At 38.2% G+C, this 17,653-nt stretch overlaps 1 protein-coding gene across 1 annotated transcript in view; it reads left to right on the top strand.

Annotated features, from left to right (window-relative positions):
• LOC143416732 (basement membrane-specific heparan sulfate proteoglycan core protein-like) overlaps positions 1–17,653 on the top strand; it is a 119,264-nt gene that overhangs the window by 94,306 nt on the left and 7,305 nt on the right. The window contains exons 14-20 of the mRNA XM_076882223.1: positions 5,504–5,770; positions 6,619–6,885; positions 11,219–11,485; positions 12,148–12,411; positions 13,270–13,566; positions 14,255–14,521; positions 15,491–15,754. Of these exons, the coding sequence (XP_076738338.1) occupies positions 5,504–5,770; positions 6,619–6,885; positions 11,219–11,485; positions 12,148–12,411; positions 13,270–13,566; positions 14,255–14,521; positions 15,491–15,754 (1,893 nt within the window). The remainder of the gene's footprint in view (positions 1–5,503; positions 5,771–6,618; positions 6,886–11,218; positions 11,486–12,147; positions 12,412–13,269; positions 13,567–14,254; positions 14,522–15,490; positions 15,755–17,653) is intronic.

Raw genomic sequence — 17,653 nt, forward strand, 5'->3', positions numbered from 1 at the left:
AGTAAGCGCTCCATGTGGAGACTGTGGCGTTCTTCACAGCTTTTACTGATGTACCATTTGTACCACTTTCAGTCTGTAAAACTGTAACAACAAAACAGAGCAGGTATATTTAATCTCAGTGTAGATACACACATGTCACATGACCAATGCAAGATCATAACATTAACAATAAATGGACAAAGCCTGTCAAGTGACGTAAATACAAATACCACATGCTGACATGTTTTATGCTAACAGGCAAAACAAAGCACTAACAGTTAGCTTACAGTAGTAATGTAATAAACTTCACAGACCCACAAGAAGGACAGAGCACTAATATGTAGAAACAATCCATCATCTGCCCAAACTTACACTTTATCCCATCTCAAGAGCAGCAGATGCAGAACTATCACAGACACGGAGCTCTAGCCATTACTTGGCACTTCCGCTATTTAACCACTAGATGGCGGACTTTCACATTAACAGACCAGGAAGAAGTGTATTTGCTGAGCAATACTGTAGAATCATTTACTTACGGGATGAATAAATGTGACCCGTCATATAACAAACTTGAAACAAACTATATTTCAGGAATAACCTGAGGGATAAAATATTTTAAATGTGACAGCTCACACTCCACTGCGTTTATTGTTTAAAATACTAAAATGATCATATCAAGAGTGCAACCATGTGAGCAGATGTTTCAGCTGCTACACAAACTTTACATTTACTAGAGTTTGTTTCCTTGAAACTGACTGATTTCCTTTTCCATGCGTGTTTATTAGTCAATGCTAACAGATCACAGTTATGATTCACAAGATTGCACTTCTGCTGTGACAGATCCACAAGTGAATTTGGAGAGTTTTCTATAAGTAAAGGGTTCATAAACCCTGCGCTCAGGCTTACAGGCTCAGGCTTTTTCTCACGCTCAGAACAAACCACCAGGTGGCGTATTACTCACTCATTTAAGTGACGTTATTCTGCTGGTGGTGGTTATGTCAATAGAAACCAGGCTCACCTGCTCCCAGTCATTTCAAACTATTTACAGAACAATCAGCTGTTCTGCATTCAATAAGATGCCACAAATTATTTGTGCCACTCCAAAAAAATAATTTCTGTCCACTATAAAGGAGAACATCACGGCCTGATACCTGCAGGTCTGACAGCAGCAGGTGTATCACTCCTGTTTTCTACCTGGAGACAGCAGTCGCCTCATTGTTCTGACACGCAACACAAAACTATCCACAACACTACACACTAACTACACAAGACAACACTAACTACACGCTCCAAACACGCTAAACGTCACAAATCTCTCACATCTTAAAACTCTCTCTCTTTCTCTCTCTGTCACTCCTAAAACTTCCCCCTCTTCCTAAACAACCAAATGTCATGTTGCCATATCAATTTTTCATTGGTCGACATTGTACATTTTCCCACGAACAGGAACGGGCTGTTTTTTTGTTTTGTTTATTTTTTGCTCATAAGCAGAGAGTGCTTGCTAGCGCTGTCCTTAGACAGTAAATGTGACGAAAGTATTCAGGAAAAAAACACAGCATATACATTGTTTATCATGACTCTGGTTTTACGTGGCCTATCAACACAATTTAAAAACTGGTTTATATCACCTTCTTGCTTTGGCATCTTGAAGTGGTCATGTGATTGGCTTACCACGACTACTTTATTCTTCCGCAGTCAAACAGCAGCACTCATGCAATTGTTTTGCCACCTGAGCTTCAGGTGTTGTGACAAAAAGTGATTGCTGTCCATGGGAGAGCGCAGCTGCTTACGTAGACAGCTACTTGCGTGCAACTGATATAAGATGCCGTAAGCTGAAGACAGCTTCAACCGTCTGTTTGTTACGTCGTTACTTATAATGCCGTTATTGCCATCACTGCTCACATTTGCAGTAGGAAAGAAAACTGCAGCTGGAACATCTGTGTGGCAGATGTTGTGGGTTTCTTCTTCTTCCACTAAAAGGATCACAATAACAACCTCATATTTTTCTAACTTACAAAACTTAAAATCAAGGCCACTCTGACAGCTGACAGCACAACCACAGCAGCAGGGGGCAGTGTGACTCTGACCTCTGATGGACTGTGCAGACAGAATCTGATTTCAGAAAAAACCCATCTGATAATGAGATCATCTCTTTGAGCTCTAACTGCAATCTCTATATCTGATAGAGACATCTACACCTGCAGAGGAAGGAGAAGAAACACAAATTAAAAGTGATTCATTAGTCATTCAGGAAACTGATGAGTTTAGATGTTTTTTCCAAGTTTAAAATGGCCTTCTCTGAATTATGGAGGGAATCACTGTTCAAACCAGTACTTAGAAAACTAAATATGTCAAATTAATAATTATTAGGCTCAGTGCGTCCTCAATGACAACAAAACTTGTTTTTCAAGTCAAATTGTCACTAGAATACAAAATTATGATTCCCATTAACAATAGCAATAAAACCAGGACAGATATTTATAATGATTTTACATTTCTATAATTCTGTTTATGTTATATTATTTTATTATTTTATTTTATTTTGTTTCTACCAGAGGGTGCTGTGACACCATCAGCGTCTCTATTTCCCAAGGCCTTGTATCAAAACGAGCTTCATGTACTGACTGTGTATTAGCATAAATCTGTGCATAAATCTATCCGGTGAACGTTTTATGCACTAATCATTATGTTTTAATGATTGGACACTAATTTAAAAACTGAAGTTGTTTGTACTTTAACAACTGCTGGCTGTTTTGTTGTGACTCTACTCTAATGTCGTGAATTTTTATGTTTCTCTTTTCCTAACTGGATCATTGTTATGTGACCAGTTCCCATTAAGCCCACTGTGACTGTGGAGCCATTCTGGCCTCAGATATACAGCGGTGAGACAGTCACTGTCAGATGTGAGATTCATGGAGGTGAAGGAGCTCAGTGGACGTATGAATGGAGTCCAGACAAGTTAAACACACCTCCAACATCCAATGAACACAAAATTACAGTTACTGAGTCTGACAGTGGAGGATACAGCTGCTTAGGTGGAAGAAACTCCACCTGGACAGAGTCGAGTGATGTCACCACATTGAGAGTAACAGGTAAGTTGGACACATTTCTCTCATTTTAATTCCAAAAAGATTGCAAAATAATTTCCACAGTACTGTGCGTTTCTTTTTTTAGTTTGATATCTAAAGTCATGCACAACAGCTTTTAATGTTATTATATTAATATTAAGTAATCACTCAGGGTAAAAACGAGAAAAAAAATTGTTTCTTACTATTTCAAAATTGAATGAGAGCTGACGTCCTGCAGCTAAACTCTCTCCTCGGCTGAACATTTGCTGCCATCAGCTTCTTCTCTGCTCGAAAGTTTCAAGACAATAACAACAAAATAGAATTCAAAAAAATAGAAAATAGAAAACAAATGAAGCCATTTGTTTATCTGATCACAAAATAATTTATTTCGTGATAAGATAATCATTTAAAGACACAGACACTTGTTTACATGTTTTTATTTCTTCACACACAGATGACTGAAACAGTCTCTTTACTGGCTTTGGAAAAAATCAGTTGAATAACTGCAGACCGTACAGAACTCAACTATATTACTGTTTTGTCCTCTGTAATGGGCTGAGCCCTGACATGAAATCACAACCAGCCACAGAAACAACTTTTCTATATGGAACCAATGTTTTGATAACTCCACAGATTTATAAACACAACTTTAAGAGCAAAACACAGAGAGCTGTCTACACAAAGAGTTAACTCTCTTTGTGGAACAGAAAACTCAGTTTCCCTCATTTCAGGATTATTTGTATGTTTGTTTTCATTCACTCTGGTAGATTCTAAATATCATCAAATTACCTGTGTGTGTTTTTTTAAACAAACCTCCTGAAAGTTGATTTTCAAGTGAAATTGTCACCAGGATGCAAAATTATGACTACCATTAACAAGAGCAAAAAAAAAACCCCAGGACAGCTTTAATGATGATTTGATATTTGTATAATTCTGCTATTGATTTTCAAATCAAACTCACAAGTCAATCTCCTAATCATATATTTTTTTATTTAAACAGCTCCTCCTGAGCCTACTGTGACCCTGCAGCCATCCGGGACTCAGATATACAGCGGTGTGATATACAGAGGTGAGACAGTCACTGTCAGGTGTGAGATTCATGGAGGTGAAGGAGCTCATTGGACGTATGAATGGAGAGCAGCCAAGTTAAACACACCTCCAACATCCAGAGAATACACAATCAGCAGTGCTACTGAGTCTGATGGTGGAAGATACAGCTGCCGGGGCAAAAGAGACTCGTCCTGGACAGAGTGGACTGACAACATCACATTGACTGTATTATGTAAGTGGGATTCACTCATTTAAATTTATCTTGCACAATGTTTCATCGAAGAACACAACAAAATACTTTGTCTTTCAACAAACCTCAAGCTTTTGGTTTTTATTTAAATATCTAAATATTAAATCTGATGTACAACAGCTTTTAATGTAATTATAATAATACACAGCAATCACTCACAGTGAAACATCTGGAGATAAAAACATATAGTAAATTACCTGATTTAATTCATTTAATAATTTTTTTTTTTAAATGTCACGATCCTGGGTCTTTTGACCCAGTGTTCAGTGGGTTTTCTAAGTTCATTTGGTTATTAGTTTCCCCTTGTGTTTTCAACCCCTGCGTTAAGTCTCACAGTATCACAGCAGTGTGATATACAGCGGTGAGACAGTCACTGTCAGATGTGAGATTCAGGGAGGTGAAGGAGCTCAGTGGATGTATGAATGGAGAGCAGACAAGTTAGTTTTGTTGAGCCCACGTGCTTGATGTTGTAAACAGTTTCCTGTGACATGTTTACATTCCCGATTATCTTTTTAAAAGTTTGTATGAATTGATTGGTTCAGAAAAGTTTGGACTTGTCTATAAAATTACAAACAGATTTTGGCAAAACTACTGTTGTGTTCAGCACAATAGAGTCAGTCTGATCCTGCTCTCCTTATATGTGCTTAATATTGGACATGTAATGGAGACACATGGTGCATCTTATTTTGCATATGCTGATGACACAAAGATATGCTGTACTTAGACCATGTGACCCTGGCATGTTGAGTTCTCTTAATGACTGATGACTTTGAGGCTCAAACTGAATGTGAGCTAATGTCCTCCAGCTAAACTCGGACAAAGCTTTAAATGTTGTCACTGAATCTCCTCGACTGAACACATGCTGAACACATGCTGAACACATGCTGCCATCAGCTGCTTCTCTGCTGGAAAATTTCAAGGCAATAACAAACAAAAGTAGAATTTGAAGAAACCTACATTTCAGACTCATATGACATCAGAAAAGCAGTCATGTATTTATCTCTTTAAGTAATAATCAACATGTCAGAACATTTTGTATTGCAAGTCATATTTACAACACGATGCAAAAATATTATTCCCATTAACAAGAGCAAAAAAGGCAGGACAGCATTAAATTTGTATTTCTGTAAGCCTGCTCATGATATATTTTTAACAGCTCCTCCTAAGCCCACTGTGACCCTGCAGCCATCCTGGCCTCAGATATACAGCGGTGAGAAAGTCACTGTCAGATGTGAGATTCAGGGTGGTGAAGGAGCTCAGTGGACGTATGAATGGAGGCAAGACTGGTCAAACATACATGAAAAATCCAATAAATACAGAATCATCAAAGCTACTGAGTCTGACAGTGGAGGATACAGCTGCATAGGAAGAAGGGGAAATTTCTACACACAGTGGAGTGACATCATCTCATTATCTGTATCATGTAAGTTGATCACATGACAGGATATTTTAATGTTAATTTATTTCACACATTTTATACAAAATAACAACAAAAGTAGTGTGAATTAATTTTTAATGTAACAGTAATCATTCACAAAAATATATATTCAGTAAATTTGATGAAAAATGAAAAACAAATGTAATGATCCCAGTTTCTTCACCTCAGTTGTTGCACATGTGGAGTTTTGATCACTGCAGCTCAGTGTCATGATGCAGATCTTTTCTTTTAGCATTTTTCTTTTTCTAATTCCTCAAACTTTCCATTTGACTACAATTTGGCCTCATTTTAGGAGAGACTGCTCTGCTACATTAGCCTTTCTCTAACTGCTGGTATGTTTACTCATAGCAGCAGTTTTGTTTTGTTTTTTACTTTATTTATCTTTACACTTTCCAAATTAAACATCATGAGTTTTGGGCAAAATAAGCAATTAATTTTACTCTAAATGAAGATTATTTTCTGTAAAACTGAACTCAGATAAATGTTTTTACAAAAGTATTTCTTTGGCAGTCTAGTTTTAACTTTGATGCCACATGAAAACTTTGTATTTCACCATTTATGAACTAATAATCACTTTATGAGAGCAGAGCATTTTCCAGCTTTGAATCCATCACTAGAGGTTTAACAGCAAGAGCTAACTGACTGCTCATGGATTATATGTTCATAAATGTCTAAATATGTAAATATAAAGATGTAGAAATAAATAAATTGTTGAATATAAAGATCAGTAAATTACCTGGTTTAATTTATTTATTAAAAAATAACTTTTTGATTATTGATTTTGAAGTCAATTTATCATTGTTCTAATGATATATTTTTTTTTATTTGAACAGCTCCTCCTAAGCCTGCTGTGTTCCTGCAATCCTCCTGGACTCAGATATACAGCCGTGAGACAGTCACTCTCAGATGTGAGATTCAAGGAGGTGAAGGAGCTCAGTGGACGTATGAATGGAGACGAAACAACCTGGACCATCCTCCAACATCCAGTGAATACAGAATCAGCAGTGCTACTAAGTCTGACAGTGGACGATACAGCTGCAGGGGTAAAAGAAGCTCCTCCTGGACAGAGTGGAGTGATGTCACCAAATTAACTGTATCATGTAAGTTGGACATATTTCACCCTTTTTTATTTATATTGCACAAAGTCTCATCAAAAACACAACAAAATACTTTGTCTTTCAATCTTTTTATTTTAGTATCAAAAGTAGCGTAAAAATATTTTTTAAGTTTCACACATTAATTTCTGTAAAACTGAACTGCACGTCTTTGGACTGCAGGAAGAAGCCTTTAGACCCACACAGACACACACGGGGGAACATACACACAGTGCATTTAAACAGCTCCTCCTGAGCTCAGGAGGAGCTCCAGAAGTGCCAAAAAGCATTTCTGGGGCAACACTGTAACATGGCAGTTAGCACAATAGTGCTAACTGCCATCGAACTGCCGAACTGCCATCGAAAAACAAAATTGCTGAATCCGACATCTCACACGATGAAAACCTTACCTGCTTATGATGAACTCTTTCTGTGCTTTATTAATCATTTGAAACTAAGTTATTTAAAAACATGTTGCTAAAGGTTTACAGAAAAACTTAAGATCACAGCTTATGTAAGCTTATGTTAGGAACAAAAGGACATCACTTTGTTTGATGGAATTGAAAATTACAAACTTACAGCAGGCTGAATTCAAAGATACCTCACAAATCAAAGTGTAAAAATGATGTGGCTAATCCATTTCGCTGAAATGTCAGTGGAACAACTCAAAATGGTATTCAGTACGGCCGTCACATGCCGGCACTCAGACATTCAAAAGGTCGAATTTCTTGTAAGAAAACAACTTCAGATAATTTATATGTGATTCAAATTCATAACCTGTTTAACTTTTCTTTTGTTGTAGCCCTCTGCAGTTCCAAGAAACAACATTTAGGCTACGTCCGAAAATGCTCCGAGTCCACACTGGCGTTTTCAGTCATTTTCACAGAGTTGTGCGTCCACATTGAAACAGCCCAAAATGAAATGAACTTCCAAAACAGAGCTACCTAGATCACTTAAATTACACAATTGAAAGCATATGTGTATTGTTTGTGTATTTATACACAAGCACTCATATATATTCAAATAATTTAAACAAAAATATTCATTTACCTGTTACTACCACACACCAAATCCGGTCGTTGGTACTTCCTGGCTTGTGTAGCCACTAGGTAACAAAAGTTCAACACTGCGCCCAGCATCCTGGAGCACTTCTGTTGTGTTTTGTACGTGCTTCTGAGTTTGTACGTGTTTTGAAGTTTGTACGTGTTTTGAAGTTCGTACGTGTTTTGAAGTTCGTACGTGCTTTGTCTCTAGGGGCCACCGTAAATATACTTTTACTTATTCAATCCACATAAAATGTAATAAATAAATCATAATACAAAAACCAACTATTCACATTTCAACTTTTAACTATTTAAATTTTCAGCTTTTTTCCTTTTAAACAAATTTAAAATGAAACAACACAAAACACTGCAAACCACAACACAATTAAATATAAATTAAAATATGAAAACAAAAAGAAGATGCATATTCTCTGTCACATAGGCCTGCATGAATAAACTTTCTGAATCCTTTATCATCTGCAACTGAAAATAGTTGTGGATGATTACTATACCTTTCTAATGTGACGTTGTTGTCCGTGGCTCTTTCTCTGTCTCTCCCTCTGGCTCTGTTCCTGTGCTACTGAGAGTGTAACTACCGCCCTTCCCCCCTCTTCCCAGCGCAAACCACAAGGCTCGCCTGCGGAGCAAAGCGGAAAAAAAGTGCCTGAGAGAAAGAAAAAAACACGGCTCCCGGCTCGCGTCGTTCACGTCAAAGTTCCGGCTCTAAGAGTTTACAACATAGGACACATATTCAACAGGTCAATATTGATAGATACTTTATTGATCCCACAAAGGAAATTGTTGTGTTAGAGCAGCATGATAAAAAGTGAAAGTAGTAAAGTCTACTATAAACAACAAAGTTTCACAATAAAATAAAAGTGCCAATGGGGCCTGGTGTGGGGCCTTACACTATGAGACAGCGCAGAAATTTTTATATTTACAGTGAAAAAAATGAATAAAATAAAGTTTGTTAAAAACAGTAAAAGTAAGGCTCATATTGTGTAAGACAGAAATGCAAATTGCATTAATAACTAATATGTTTGGGATTTTATGAAGGGTTATTATACAGCTTTATAGAAAATGGTTGGAATGATGTATTGAAGTGTTCTTTATGGCAGCGTGGTTGAATCAGTCAGAGGAGCTCTGGTGCCTCTGAAGTGGGGCCCCCCAGCAGACAACAGTAAAATAGACACACTTGTTACCACAGACTGGTAGAAAATCTCCTACATCTTGCTCCACACATTAAAGGATCTGAGCCTCCTTAGAAACTAAGATCTCAGGTTATTCAGAAGGATAACAGTAGGGTTGCCAACTCCCTGAAAAATAAATAAGGGACACCTCGTGGCCAGGGCCGGGCAACCCAGTTGTCTTCACCCTTCCCAGTGTGGTAGCTCTTTTTTTGTGTGTGAAATTATTTTTTAACCATTTGACTTGAACTTGATTTAAGCAGATGCATATACTTTGTGATATGACCATATGGGAAACAAATGATCATTTAGCCATTTATTTTTAGCTCACAATGACAACATTAACACAGTAAAACAGGTCTCTTTCTTAAACAGAAGCCTGTCATGCTTAACTTTTGAGAATAAAAGTAAATCTTTCTTTAAAAGAACTCTGTCCTACTTAACTTAAAATTATATAAATTAATAGAAAGCAATAGAACGAAAAATATTCTTGTAACAGTGCACATTTAGTGCATTTAGTACAATTGGCTTCAGTTGAGGTATTATTTCAGCTTTTCTAAAGCTAATCAGCTGCTCCTGTTTGTAAACCCGCTTGTTCCCATGATTACGCATCTTAACTCATCATCATTATTCATCTATGTATTACTTTTATGTATTAGTCATCTATTTGTTGTAATCATCTATCCTTGCATTTGTTTATTACACAAAATAAGTTATATTATCACACTTCTGGCCACATAGCGCTGATATTCACTGCACATGCCCATTTTAACCTTAACCAGAGGGTTTAAAAAAAACAAACCAGTGTTTACATACCATATCTGCTTCTGCCGTGGCCTGGTGGACAAGAAATTGGTTAAGGGTTCCCCGAGCTTTCACGCCCCTCATGTTCTTCATGTGCCCACCAATAGAAGCATGCCTATGGAAAAAGTGCGCCGGCACACAGTGCAGTGCGCTTTATAGTGCACTTTTCCAGCCAGGTGTTTTCCTTTTCCCATTCCTCCCTGTGCTTTTGCAGCCTTTTTTTCTTTCTCTGAGCGAACAAACATTGCTGCTCTAATGCTGGGCTCACACTGTGCGATTTTTGGCCCATTTTGAGACGATTTTTGAGTCGTGCGACCGATTTGGTGATCAGCCCGATTTTGGCCTTCATCGTGCGTCGTGTAGTATACGTGGGGTAACGAGAAGCGATTAACACCTCACGACCAGCTCCCGATCATCAATCGCTCGTGAGGGTGTCACCGCAGCTGCTCACGCGCAAACACGTAAACGTCGGTGAAAAAGACGTTGCAGCACGGCTGTGCAGCGTGTGATCTGGACACAAGCGATGGAGGCACAACTTGTAGAACTTTGGAAAGCTCATCCGAGCCTTTTCGATGTGGCATCACAAAATTATCACGACCACAACAACCGTGAAAATAGTTGGATTTACACTGTTGCTCAATCACAGCTGCCTGATCAATGTTTTTCATTAGCAATTTAGCAAAGTTGATGTGGTGGTGTGTCTGTGTGAGTGAAAGACAGAGAGAGCGACAGATTTTCTGTTATAACCTTCATTTTATGGACGCACAGTGTGCCGTCCGAGACTTGCACCGCAGTGTCGGCGTTTGTTCCCCTGTTGGCCATGCTTGTTGTTGTGGTCATCGGTTGTCTTCCGGTATTTTCTCCGTAAGCGACCTTTCCTCAACCAATGAGATGAGCGGTAATCTGACTTGTCATACTCGAATTGTCATAAGTGTGCTGTCAGCTCATTGGTCACAAAGCAGGAGAGGGGCTGGGAATTATGTTTTCAAACAAAGCGTTAATTCCATTAACATTTATAGACTACTTTTGATTCTCACTGTATTACGGGACAAAGTGCGTCCCTTATTAGCTCAATACGGGACGTGTACTTTTGTTTCTAAATACGGGACGATTCCGTTTTTTAAGGGACGGTTGGCAACCCTAGATAACAGCCAATTGACAACTCTGGATTATATGTTCATAAATGTACAAATACAAATATATTGTCACTGGGATGAAAAAAATGTGATTACCACTAAAACCAGGAAAGCTTCAATTATCATTTTATATTTCTATAAGTCTGATGATGTTATTTTTTATGAACAGCTCCTCCTAAGCCCACTGTGACCCTGCAGCCATCCTTGACTCAGATATACAGAGGTACCACAGTCACTGTCAGATGTGAGATTCAGGGAGGTGAAGGAGCTCAGTGGACGTATGAATGGAGAGGAGGCCAGAAAAACATACGTGGAACATCCAGTGTATATACAATCAACAGTGTTAATGAGTCTGATGGTGGAGGATACAGCTGTCGGGCCACAAGAAGCTCTTCCTGGACAGAGTGGAGTAATAGCACCCCATTGAGAGTAATAAGTAAGTTGGACATATTTCATACATTTTGATTTATACTGCAGTGTTTCATCACCTCAACCAAACACGTTATCTTTCAACAGCACTGTAGGTTTATGTTGTTGGTTAGTATCAAAAGCAGTTTAAAATATTTTTTAATGTCATTATTAAATATTTAATAATCGCTCTGAAAAATATTTTGTTATTTTGATAGAAGAATTCACTCAAAACGTAATAATCCCAGTCTGTCCCATCTTGACCTCATGGCTGCACATGTGGAGTTTATCACTGCAGATCAGTTACTTCCTTTGTTTTTAGCATTTTTACATTAATTCCTCGACGTTTCAGGTTTGGCTACAATATAACCTGATGACCTCATCAGAACTTTTAGAAAACGTTTCTCGCACTGTAATTTCTTCCAGTCTTCTTAATCTGCTGTCAACTCGTGAAAAATAATCTGTAACTTTTGGAATCTGAACAAAAGATGATAACTGTGCAAAGTAAATACTGCACACTTTGTAAAAAATGTTGTGTTACAGTTTGAAATTGTTATGTTGTGACTTTGTTTTAAAGTTTAAACTGTTTGTCTGTGAATCATTTGCTTTGCAGTGACTCTACTCTTATGTTATAAACAGCAGAGTTTTCATGTCTCTCTTCTCCTAACTGGATCATTCTTATGTGAATAGTTCCCACTAAGCCCACTGTGACCCTGCAGCCATCCTGGACTCAGATATACAGCGGTGAGACAGTCACTGTCAGATGTGAGATTCAGGGAGGTGAAGGAGCTCAGTGGACGTATGAATGGAGACAAGGCCAGTCAAACATACCTGAAACATCCAGTGAATACAGAACCACAGTTCCTGAGTCTGACAGTGGAGGATACAGCTGCCGGGGCAGAAAGGACTATTTGTTAACAGAGTGGAGTGATATCATCAGACTGACTGTATCATGTAAGTTGATCACACAACAGGACATTTTAATGTTAATTTATTTTACACATTTCATACAAAAGTACAACAAAATATCAACAAAAGTAAACAAAGTTTTAATGGAGTTATAAACAGTAATCACTCAAAAGAAAAATATATTGAGTAAATCTGATGAAAATGAAATATAAACTGTAATGATCCCAGTTTCTTCACCTCAGTTGTTGCACATGTGGAGTTTTCATCACTGCAGCTCAGTGTCATGATGCAGATCTTTAGTTTTAGCATTTTTCTTTTTCATATTCCTCAAAGTTTCCATTTGACTACAATTTGGCCTCATTTTAGGAGAGACTGCTCTGCTACATTAGCCTTTCTCTAACTGCTGGTATGTTTACTCATAGCAGTATTTATTTATTTTTTTACTTTATTTATCTTTACATTTTCCAAATTAAACATCTTGAATTTGGTGCAAAATAAGAATTTAATTTTATTCTGAATGAAGATTATTTTCTGTAAAACTGAACTCAGATAAATGTTTTTACAAAGGTTTTGTGTAGTTTTGACTTTGTTGCTACATGAATACTTTGTATTTCACCATTTATGAACTAATAATCACTTTATGAGAGCAGAGCATTTTCCAGCTTTGAATCCATTGCTGGAAGTTTAACAGCATTGTTAGCAAACAAGAGCTAACTGATGACTCATGGATTATATGTTCCTAAATGTCTAAATATGTAAATATGAAGATGTAGAAATACGTAAATTGTTAAATATAAAGATCATTAAATTACCTGGTTTAATTTATTTATTAAAAAAAAAGAACCTTTTGATTTTCAAGCCAAATATCAGTCTGCTAATGATATATATATATTTTTTGAACAGCTCCTCCTAAGCCCACTGTGACCCTGCAGCCATCCTGGACTCAGATATACAGCAGTGTGATATACAGCAGTGTGATATACAGCGGTGAGACAGTCACTGTCAGATGTGAGATTCAGGGAGGTGAAGGAGCTCAGTGGACGTATGAATGGAGACGAGGCCAGTTAAAAACACCTGCAACATCCAGAGAATACACAATCAGCAGTGCTACTAAGTCTGACAGTGGAGAATACAGCTGCCGGGGTAAAAGAAGTTCCTCCTGGACAAAGTGGAGTGATATCACCAAATTAACTGTATTATGTAAGTTGGACATATTCAGTAGGTTTGATGAAAAATGAAATACAAATGTAATGATCCCAGTTTCTTCACCTCAGTTGTTGCACATGTGGAGTTTTCATCACTGCAGCTCAGTGTCATGATGCAGTTCTTTTCTTTTAGCATTTAGCAAGTTTCGATTTGACTACAATTTGGCCTCATTTTAGGAGAGACTGCTCTGCTACGTTAGCCTTTCTCTAACTGCTGGTATGTTTACTCATAGCAGTATTTATTTATTTTTTTACTTTATTTATCTTTAATTTGCCAAATTAAACATAATGAATTTGGGGCAAAATAAGAATGTAATTTTTTTCCAGTCTAGTTTCGGTCAATATTTGACTATAAAAATTGTTTATACAATGTAAAATCTGAGAAACTGAAGTTGTTTACATGATATTGTGTGTTTATGTGTTGATGTTCAGTCTCACAGTTTAGTTTTGTGCACACCTGGTTGTTTTCAGTCACTCTGCTGGCAGAGTCTAAATATCAGCAAATTACCAGGTTTAATCTGTTTGTTTTTATTAACATTTTTAATGTTGATTTTCAGTCAAATTGACACTGCGATGAAAAAAAAATGTGATTACCACGAACAAGAGCAATAAAACCAAGACAGCTTTAATGATCATTTCATATTTCTATAAGTCTGATGATGTTATATTTTTTATTTGAACAGCTCCTCCTAAGCCCACTGTGACCCTGCAGCCATCCTTGACTCAGATATACAGAGGTACCACAGTCACTGTCAGATGTGAGATTCAGGGAGGTGAAGGAGCTCAGTGGACGTATGAATGGAGACAAGGCCAGGTAAACATACATGAAACGTCCAATGAATACAGAATCAACAGTGTTAATGAGTCTGATGGTGGAGGATACAGCTGCCGGTCCACAAGAAGCTCTTCCTGGACAGAGTGGAGTAATAGCACCCCATTGAGAGTAATAAGTAAGTTGGACATATTTCACATATTTTAATTTATACTGCACAATGTTTCATCAACTCAACCAAACACTTTATCTTTCAACAGCACTGTAGGTTTATTTTGTTGTTTCGGATAAAAAGCAGTTTAAAATATCTTTTAGTGTCATTATAAAGATATTTAATAATCACTCTGAAAAAGATTTTGTTAGTTTGATGAAAAAAAATCAGTCCAAATGTAATAATCCCAGTCGCTCCCATCTTGACCTCATGGCTGCACATGTGGAGTTTATCACTGCAGATCAGTTACTTCCTTTGTTTTTAGCATTTTTACATTAATTCCTCGACGTTTCAGGTTTGACTACAATATAACCTCATTTTATTAGAGACTGTTCTGCTACATTACAGGTTCCACTTAGATTCTTTCATGTAATTATTGTTAATGGCATTCAGTTATTTTAATTAATGAAAAACAAAGGTGTTCATGAGTGTCATAATATCTTTAATGATACCACAGCTAGAAGAACCTCCAGTGTAGAACAGATGCATTAGTGGATCAGTGGTTTAAGGTTCAGTTCATGGAAAATCAGTCAGAACCACTTGAAACCTGTTTGTTATACAATAACTACAAGTGTGACACACTCCAATGTCCCAAATCAGCAACTGCACCAGTTTCACATGATGACCTCATCAGAACTTTTAGAAAACGTTTCTCACATGATAATTTCTTCCAGTCTTCTTAATCTGCTGTCAACTCATGAAAAATAATCTGTAATTTTTTTGGAATCTGAACAAAAGATGATAACTGTGCAAAGTAAATATTGCAGACTTTGTAAAAAATGTTGTGTTACAGTTTGAAATTGTTATGATGTGACTTTGTTTTAAAGTTTCAAAGTTTGTCTGTGAATCAGCTGTTCTGCAGTCACTCTCCTCTTATGTTATAAAAAGCCAAGTTTTTATGTTTCTCTTCTAACTGGATCATTCTTATGTGAACAGCTCCCAGTAAGCCCACTGTGACCCTGCAGTCATCCTGGACTCAGATATACAGCGGTGAGACAGTCACTGTCAGATGTGAGATTCGGGGAGGTGAAGGAGCTCAGTGGATGTATGAATGGAGACAAAGCCAGAAAAACATACCTGAAACGTCCAGTGAATACAGAATCACAGTTACTGAATCTGATGGTGAAGGATATAGCTGCCGGGGCAGAAGGGACTATTTGTTAACAGAGTGGAGTGATATCATCAGACTGACTGTATTAAGTAAGTTTCATCCACATCATCTGCCATCAAAATAAGTGAAATCACTTGTTTTGCAGCTTTGTAGCGGTTTCTTTTGTGCTGTTAAGTAAAATATTTTTCTTTTATTCTGATAACAGCAGCACGGTGGCACGGTGGTTAGCACTGTTGCCGCACAGCAAGAAGGTCCTGAGTTCAATTCCAACATCAGGCCGGGGTCTTTCTGTGTGGAGTTTGCATGTTCTCCCCGTGTTTGCGTGGGTTCTCTCCGGGTACTCCGGCTTCCTCCCACCGTCCAAAGACATGCAGCTTGTGGGGATAGGTTAATTGGATAATCCAAATTGTCACTAGGTGTGAATGTGCAAATGAATGTGAGTTTAAATGGTTGTCTGTCCCTCTGTGTTGGCCCTGCGACAGACTGGCGACCTGTCCAGGGTGTACCCTGCCTTTCGCCCTATGACAGCTGGGATAGGCTCCAGCGCCCCCCGCGACCCTGAAAAGGATAAGCGGAAGCGAACGGATGGATGGATGGATGGATATTCTGATAACAAAAAACTGTAAAAAGCAGCTTTTTATTCACAGTGAAGAGAACAAAACATATCAGAGTAACCTCTCTGCTGTGCAGCTCTAATACATGAAGTGCAGAACAAATGCTGAACCTGTTTCAGCTGCTCCACCACATCCACTAAGAACAACAGTAACATCCAATATTTTCTCTTCTGCATTTGTCTTATTTTTATTTTTTACCTGTTGCACCAACATATGATGCAGTTACTTCAGTTGTTTTTAACATGTTACCTCTTTTAAATTAATCTTAGAGGTTTTAGTTAAAGAGTCTGCTCTCATCAGAAACACACACTGCATCTTTTTCACTTAATGAACTCTGAACTGCAGACAACAATATGGCCTCATTTTATAGAGATTGACAGACCACGTGACTTTCACGCATTGCTTTTGTCACAAATTGAAAGCAGGGACTGAAGCGCAGAGCAGGTTGACGTCTCAGAACACGATTTATTTACACACCAGTGCAATACTATATACAGTGACGGGAAAAGTCCAGGGTTCCAGGGGATTAGGGGAAGGCTCTCTCTCTCTCACGCTCGCTCACGTCCTCACATCCGACTCACACACGTCCGTACCACGGGGAGGTCACAGGTCCGGGAAGATAAACTGGAACAGGAAAGGGAGAAATCACTCACAAATCACGAAGGTAGGGCGTAAAGGTATAAGACCAAAAGAAAGACTAACGCCAGTAGCTCAATCATCCAGCGATGAGAGGATCTGTGACCCAGCCTCAAATAGTAGATGGGTAATCAGCTGATCGCCAACAGCTGTGTGAGCCAAGGGCGGGAGCCAGCTGTGAGCTCCGCCCAGGCAGAGAGGTAGGGGAGAGAGAGAAAAAGCAAAAACACAAGTGTAGCCTTGTGAGGCCGGCTGGGCAGGCACAGGGACCATGACAGCTTTGTGGGTACCCATGGCAACAAAATTAAAACACTGCATCAAGCACTAGTATTTCCAGCACCGGTAATCGTTAATTCTGCGGTTTTAATCCCTACTTGCATTTTATTTGCCCCAAAAACAGTTGTGTACAAAACGACGGACAACAGCAGGTCCGTACAAAGACAGACTTGACGAAAAGGCAAAAAAAAAAAAGGACGAGGAAAAAATCAAAGGAGTAAAAGGGTCAGACCCATACGAGCATACAGAGTGAAGTAAGGACGTTAGCTGCTGCCCAACTTTCATCACGCACATTTTATTATTATATGGTCCTAAGTTTTAGTGCATACACTCACAAGATGTTTATTAACTTCAGCTCCCTGCAACAAGCCCAGGTCCAGTTTACTTTGGTGATTTGGACTATTCCATTTCACAGCTGTTGTTAAATTATTTTCCTCTATCTCCTGTACAGGCAAACGCAAT

Source organism: Maylandia zebra, linkage group LG3 (assembly GCF_041146795.1).
Source record: "Maylandia zebra isolate NMK-2024a linkage group LG3, Mzebra_GT3a, whole genome shotgun sequence".
Taxonomy (NCBI): domain Eukaryota; kingdom Metazoa; phylum Chordata; class Actinopteri; order Cichliformes; family Cichlidae; genus Maylandia; species Maylandia zebra.